At 51.6% G+C, this 6,597-nt stretch overlaps 1 protein-coding gene across 1 annotated transcript in view; it reads right to left on the reverse strand.

Moving 5' to 3' along the window:
* Positions 1–4,987, reverse strand: part of GTSE1 (G2 and S-phase expressed 1) — a 29,182-nt gene extending 24,195 nt beyond the window's left edge. Inside the window, exons 1-2 of the mRNA XM_046646009.1 lie at positions 4,956–4,987; positions 4,433–4,533 (exon numbers count right to left, since the gene is read on the reverse strand). Coding sequence (XP_046501965.1) covers positions 4,433–4,511 — 79 coding nt within the window. The 5' untranslated portion in view covers positions 4,512–4,533; positions 4,956–4,987. The remainder of the gene's footprint in view (positions 1–4,432; positions 4,534–4,955) is intronic.
* Positions 4,988–6,597: the final 1,610 nt, after the last annotated feature.

The raw sequence follows: 6,597 nt of genomic DNA on the forward strand, positions 1-6,597 counted from the left end.
AGCTTTCATATCTACACAGAACAGTTTGAAAATACTATGGAAGAAAATATCTTACTTACAATAGCAGCAAAAAATACAAACTACCTATGAACAAACCTAACAAGACATACACAGATGGATACAAAGAAAACTTAGTATATCATAAAAGTAACATGTCAAATAAAAGGAGAAAACGAATAATTGAGATAAATAGAGAGACCCCTTTGGGGAAAAAAATATATGAAGTTTGAGCCATACCTCACACCATACCAGGACAAATTCCAAATAAGTCAAAGACTTAACTGAAAAAAATGAAACCCTAAAGGAACAAGAAGAAACCATGGGGAAATAATTTTAGGAGCCGGCCCTATGGCCAAGTGGTTAAGTTCTCGTGTTCTGCTTTGGTGGCCCAGGGATCTCTGGTTCAGATCCTAGGTGCAGACCTACGCACTGCTCATCAGCCATGCTGTGGCGGCGTCCCACATAGAAGAACTAGAAGGACTTACAACTAGGATGGACAACTATGTACTGGGGCTTTGGGGAGAGAAAGAAAAAAAGAGGGAGATTAGCAACAGATGTTAGCTCATGGCCAATCTCCCCTCACAAAAAAAAAAAAAAAAAAAATTTTATAACCTGGAACGCAGAGGTCTAACTGAGACACCAAAGTGGAAGCCATAACATAAAAGACTGATAGTCTAATACATAAAAATGTTTGTTTTTTTCTTTTTTGAGGAAGATTAGCCATGAACTAACATCTGTTGCCCATCCTCCTCTTTTTGCTAAGGAAGACTGGCCCTGAGCTAACATCCGTGCCCACCTTCCTCTACTTTATATGTGGGACACCTACCACAGCACTGGCTTGCCAGGCGGTGCCATGTCCACACCCGGGATCCAAACCAGCGAACCCTGGGCTGCCGAAGCGGAACATGTGCACTTAACTGCTGAGCCACTGGGCTGGCCCCCATAAAAATGTTTTAAATCTCTGCATGGCAAAAACCACCAGAAGCAAGGGGCTGGCTGAGTGACGTAGTGGTTAAGTTCACGGGCAACACCTCTGCGGCTCGGGATTCGCAGGTTCGGATCCCAGGCGTGGACCTGCACACTGCTCATCAAGCCCTGCTGTGGTGGCATCCTACACACAAAATAGAGGAAGACTGGCACAGATGGTAGCTCAGGGCCAATTTTCCTCACACCTACCCACACACCAAAAAAAAGAAAAAATCACCATGAGCAAAGTTAAAAGTAATAAAGAATACATGCAGCTCACGTCACCAAGGCCGACGCATGAACAGCGCCTACGAACTGCTAAGAGGACAACATAATGGAAGAATGCACAAAGGATGGGAATGGAACATGAAATGAAATGTTCTTAAATATATGACAGGAAGTTCAGCCTCACACAAAAATACAAGTAATGAAAAACAAACCTACCTTGAGATTCCATTTTTTAGCTATTAGATTGTCAAAACTCAAAAAGTCTGATAAACTGTAGGCAAGGCTGTGAGGAAAAGAGCAAATCCACATGCCGCTGGGGAGGCGGACGTTACTACGCTCTACCGGCAGTGCCTACCAAAGTAAGGCATGTTCCCTTTGACAAGCAAGTCTACTCCTGCGAAGGAATCCTACAGACACCCACGATGTTATTTAATGCAGCAGCATCTGTGACAGCAAGACACTAGACACAACCTAAATGTCTACCCAGAGCAGACGAGATAAATTACAGGACAACACCACGGAAACACTATTTAGGCGCAAAAAAGAATGGTAACACTCTTCATATGTTGATAAACAAAGATCATCAAGACTAGTCAGGCACAAAAAAGAGATGCAGGACAGGGTTCTATACACCATATAAAAAGAGGGAAACCGAGCGACATTGTACACAATGGGCTTGCACGTGCACAAAGTCAGTCTGGAAGAACACCTAAAAGACGATGACATCGATGGCCTCGGGAGGAGGCAAATGGGTGGCTCAGGGACAAAGAGGAGAAGGAGACAGATTTCACTTCTTACATGTCTGAACTGAGGAAGTCAGTTTTATAGGGCACTTCTAGAAATGTCCAACTGTCTGGTGTGGAAAAAGGAATCCTGGATCAGGAGTCACGGAAAAAGCCTTCCACTCCAGGCTCTGTGACTGGCTCCGAGTGACCGTGGGCTGGCTGACTTGTCCATTCTGCAAACATGTGACTGCCACGCCCTGCACGAGGTGCCAGGCCGACAGGGGGTAAACGGTGCTCCGTGGGGAGTGCACTGTCTAGTGGGAACACTGAGTGAAGGGCAGTGTGGTAAGAGGCCAACGTGGAGGTGGGGACACCTCTGAGGAAATCACAAAGTGTCCAAGAAACTGGCCAAAGGCTGGAATAGCTGGAGGTGGAAATGCAGGTAGTGTCAGATCCCAGAGGGGTTTATGCAAATGCCACAGGAAGCTATTGAAGGGTTTTAAGCAGAAGAGTGTTATGATCTAACTTGTGTTTTTAAATCTTTTATTTTATTATTTTTTAAGGTATGCTTCTTGGTGAGGAAGATTGGCCCTGAGCTAACATCGGTTGCCAATCTTCCTCTTTTTTTTTTCTCCCCAAAGCCCCAGTACATAGCTGTCCATCCTAGTTGTAAGTCCTTCTAGTTCTTCTATGTGGGACGCCGCCACAGCATAGCTTGATGAGCAGTGCGTAGGTCAGCGCCCAGGATCCAAACCCCAGGCCACCAAAGTGGAGTGCACAAACTTAACCACTATGCCACCAGGCCGGCCCCTTAACTTGTGTTTTTAAAAGATGACCCTGGTTGCTGTGTAGAGTGTATCAGAAAGGAAGCAGGCAATATCTATTGAAATTACAAAGGTATACACTGGCTAAAGTGCAAAATATACAAGTAGGTGGAAGTGAGTTAATGTGGCTAAGACCAAGGTGGTGGCATTTGGGTGGAGTTGGAAGGAGGTAGATGGTTCCAAAACATCTTCTGAAAGCAGAAATGGCAGTAATTGATGACTGAATGAATGTGGCAGCTTCACAACTCGGACAGCTGGGTGAACGGAGGGGTCATTTAGTTACATGAGAAAGACAACGAGCAGGCTAAGAATGTGGTGGCAGGGGGAACAAGCTGAGTTTGAGGTCAAGACATTCATGTGAAGATGCCAAACAGACAGGTGAATACACAAGTCCAGAGCTCAGAGGAGAGACTGAGCTCAAGACAAAATGTGGGCACCAGCAGAAAGCAGATGGGGTTGAAAGCCATGGGAATGCCTGAGAGCCCCTAGGGTGTAAGTGCAAAGAGACCCCAGACCAGGTCCTGGGGAAGATGAGCTCCAGAAGATGGTAGAGAAAGAGGAGCCTGCAAAGAGATGGAGATACACCAGCCAAGGAGGCCGAAGGAAAACCAAGATGCCTCAGAAGCCAAGCAAGAGAAGTTTCCAGAAGCAGAGAAGGTCGAATGTTACTGAGAGGTTGATTAAAAGAGGACAGAAAAATGACAGTAGATTTCGCAACACAGATGTCGTCAGTGGCTGATGAAAGCAGCTTGAGTGGAGTGGTGAGGGCAGAAGGTGTTGGTAGGGGTTGAGGGATGTGCAAAACAGCAAAACAAACAGAAAGCTCTTGAAGTCTGCCTCTGAATGAAGCACAGAGCAATGGAGAGGGAGCAGAGGATCTGGGGACGAGTGAAATTACAGAAGGTATTTGTATATCAATGATGGGCATGAACTAATGGACAGGCAGAAAGTAAGCCTACTCAGGGAGGGTGACAGAAGGGAAAAAGTCCTCAAGAAGCAGCAATGGGGTGATATTTGAAAGGGAGGATGCAACAGGAAGGAGGAGAGGGGGGCAGCAAATACCTTCCTAGATACGATGAAGAAGCAATGACAACTGCCAAAGTCTCCAGGATGGCTTCTGCAGAATGGAAGTGTTAAGGCTATTCGGAGACCCAGGCTATCTGCCTGGTGTGGGTGTTATGAGGAACAAAGGACAAAATGATATCAACGCACTTCAAAAGAAAAGAGGGCACGGCCCTTAGCTCATTTTGTGAGGCTGTACTCTCGCCTCAACACCGGAACCAGACAGGCACAGAACAAGACAGGCAAGTTACAGGCCAGGCTCACTCACTGACATGGTCGCAAGGATCCTAAACAAGTCTTAGCAAACAGAAACCAGCAACAAAGAAAGCAAGCAAGCATAAAATTCAACTCCACAAATATCTGAGTGCCTACGAAGTGCCAAGTAGTGTGCTCCACACTGGGGATGCTGCAGTAAACAAAGCCGGTCAGAATCCCTGCTGGATGGACCTTAAAACTGGGGGCAAAGGGGGATGGAGGAAACCGAAAAACAAAGACGTTAGAGGGATGCAAACTCCTTGAAGACAGGGGCCATGAATAAACACACGAGTAAGCTCTCGCTGAAGCATTACATCCAGCTTCATCTCCACGGAGCTCCCTGAACAAAGCGCCGCACAAACAAGGACGTACCATCCTTCACGGGAACGTCCCCTTTCGCCTCTCCGGCCTGGCTGGCGGCAGGCTCGTCGCTGCCATCCCCTCCTTCCATGGCGAGAGCTGTCAGGGAGTCACTGCAGGGAGGACGAGGCCAGAAGTGAGCAGGTGTCAGCGCCCAGACCCGGCTCGCCCCCCACAGCGAAGCGAGCAGCGCGGCCGCGTCGGGGAGCCGGAGGGCGGCAGAGGCCACCCAAGAGGTGGCCCGAGACCCTCCGCGACGCAGCCCCAAGGGGCGCCGGTCCGAGTGAGGCCTGAACGCCCCGGACAACAAAATTCCCAGCTCTCGGGTGGGCTGCGGGGGGCTTCCGGGCGGCCCCGTCCTCACTGCAGCCCGGGCGCAGCGCCGGGCTCCCCTCGGCCTCCAGCCAGAGCCCAGGCCCAGTCTGAGCTGCGCGCAGCCCTCCCGCCCTGGACCCCCCGCGAGGAGGGTGGTCCGCCCCAGCCCTCCTCACCCTCGAAGGGGAGCCCAAGCCCGGACCCACGGTGAGACCCTCACCCCGAGTGGCCACGACACCCGGGCGTCCGCGTCTCCGCCCCGGATTTAAACGGGGCGCGGGGGGCCCGGCGTGGCTGCGGATTGGCCGGTTTGAAAGAGCGGCGCAAAGTCGCCGCGCCCGGTGCATTCTGGGGGTTGTAGTCGGAGGACACAGGAGGAGGAACGCGGCGCAGTGAGCTTGCGCATGCCCGGGGTTCGGCGCGGGCCTGCGGTGAGCGCGCAGCTTAGGGTTGGGGGGGTCGTTAGGACTCACTGTACATGTCCCTGCAGGTTCGGCATTGGGGCAGTTAGTGTGGCAGGGGTCATGGTTCTGTTCCTAGCTCTGTGTTTGTAAACGGAGGAGAGGCCCCTGGCCTAATGGTTAAGTTAGGCGCTCCACTTTGGCGGCGGCCCAAGTTCGGTTCCAGGCGCGGACCTACACGACTCCTTGGTGGCTATGCTGCGGCAGTGATCCACATTCAAAACAGAGAAAGACTGGCACAGATATTAGCTGAGGGTGAATCTTCCTCAGGAAAAAAAATATCCTAGCTTATGGTGTTGATGTGAAGACCAAATGAAAGAGGCGCATCTACTCGCTTTGTAAAGAAGTGTGTGTCAGTTCCTAACACAGTAACAAAACCCAGTCCCTGCCCTGAGGACCGCACAGATGACACTGGGTGACCAGACACGCTGATTCCTGCTTCTGGACCAGCAGAGGCTGTCTGGCTGTGCGGGCCAGCGATGAGGGCCTGAGCACAGCCAGAGTGTGGCAGAAGCCTGGCCTGGGCTTTGTCACCCGCTGGGGAGCTGCATTTGTTCTGACAGCAAAGGTGGGCAGGTTGGAGGGGTGTGCCTCAAGGCAGGGTCTAATGGCCAGGTGATGGAGTCTGCATGGGGGAGCGCCTGTGCTGGGGCAAACAGGAGCTCCCTGATCTGTACCACATGGAGGACTGGCACGTGGCCAATCAGCGTCAGCTGGAGACCTCACTTGAGCCTTGGACTGTGGACCAGGTATAAATAATACCCAACTCATGGGCTTGAGAGTCAAATGAGGGGCTCCACCGAGGGCACGGGGTTATGAAGCTGTTGCTCTAATTATCTGGGGCTGGTGGATGGAAGAGGGGGCAGGAAACAGCAGCCTGGGATGATTCTCAGGGTCTGCCCCCGGAAGGCTGGGACTCTGGAGGGAGAGCACCATTTTCAGGGACTATGATGAGCTACTTATTTGGGCAGGTTCGGTGGGGAGCTGTCCAGGGGGCAGTCATCCCCCAGGAGCTCCGCCAAGCAGGGTTCCAGGCTGGCTGGGGTTCCCTCTGGGCTCCCACATCCCTAGTTTCACCCATCCACACCCATCACCCCGTGTTGATGGTCCCACTTTACTCCTGATCGCAAGTCCAGTTCCCCATGAGACTGTGAGCTCCTAGAGGGCAGGCTGGGGTCTCAGTCACTGCTCTCCCCCAGCCTTGTGCTGGGTACCAGGCAAGAGCTGAGTGAGAACTGGGTAAGGTGGGGGGTCTGGCAGCTTGAAGGAGCCCAGCCTGTGCTTTGCATCCCCTTTTGGCTCATCCTGGCATCCCTAACACCTCTTTTCTATCTAGAGGCTCCCTCTGCAGCCTTCAGCCTCCCGCTTCACCCCCACTGGGCTCTGAAGTGCTGGCTCCCC

Source organism: Equus quagga, chromosome 19 (genome assembly GCF_021613505.1).
Source record: "Equus quagga isolate Etosha38 chromosome 19, UCLA_HA_Equagga_1.0, whole genome shotgun sequence".
In the NCBI taxonomy this organism is placed as follows: Eukaryota; Metazoa; Chordata; class Mammalia; order Perissodactyla; family Equidae; genus Equus; species Equus quagga.